Source organism: Apis dorsata, unplaced genomic scaffold (genome assembly GCF_000469605.1).
Source record: "Apis dorsata unplaced genomic scaffold, Apis dorsata 1.3 scaffold_98, whole genome shotgun sequence".
Lineage (NCBI taxonomy): Eukaryota > Metazoa > Arthropoda > Insecta > Hymenoptera > Apidae > Apis > Apis dorsata.
Genome location: NW_006263396.1, coordinates 515,924 through 516,613, shown reverse-complemented (window position 1 = coordinate 516,613; position 690 = coordinate 515,924). Strand labels below are relative to the sequence as shown.

The following is a 690-nucleotide window of genomic DNA, read 5'->3' as shown; positions in this document are numbered from 1 at the left end:
ACAATTATTTATTTACGAAAACACCCGATCTTGATAATTTTTCGATATATTGTCAAAATCGTTATAATCGTAAATGGTGAAGATTTTACTTGGGGATAGATTAGATTAAGAATCAAATTTTAATCATCATTAAATTTATCGCTGTATTTAAAAAACTTCTTGTTTTTACGGACTTAAAAAAGTAAATTCGTTCTCGACTCTCGAATCATTCTATCTCTTCCATTCGTGTCGTATTCATACGTACACGATTGAACACGGTCGTCGTCAAAACCGGGACCGGTGTCTCGCGCGTAATGACCGGCCGTTTAACGGCCTTAAAAAGAGCCTGGTTCAGTTTCGTCACCGTAAAGAAAACGAGGGAGAAAGAAGGAAGGAAAGGGAGAAGGAAGAAAAAGAAGAATGGCGGAGGAGAACGGTACCAACCTGTGTAACCACTGGTCCCGTTCGTGAGCGGTCCTGCAACTGAAATACTTGGGCCCACCGGTGCTGGGCGTGACCTGGAAGCAGTGAGGTCTGCCGAGCAGGCTCGGATGCAGCGGTGTCACGGCCGCGAGGTCCATCGAGGTCACCGCCTGCCCGCAGAGGAGGGACTCGTGTGAACGGCAACCCCGAAGTCCGGCGCCGCGTTGCTTCTGTCGCTCGAGCTTCGTCACGCTCTTCGTCCTCTTCAACGGGTTCGAGCGGAACGAC

General features: G+C 48.1%; 1 protein-coding gene across 1 annotated transcript in view; it reads right to left on the bottom strand.

The window, feature by feature from the left end:
- Nucleotides 1–690, bottom strand: part of LOC102679484 (ras GTPase-activating protein nGAP-like) — an 85,559-nt gene that overhangs the window by 11,890 nt on the left and 72,979 nt on the right. The window contains exon 4 of the mRNA XM_031508717.1: nt 424–690. Coding sequence (XP_031364577.1) covers nt 424–690 — 267 coding nt within the window. The remainder of the gene's footprint in view (nt 1–423) is intronic.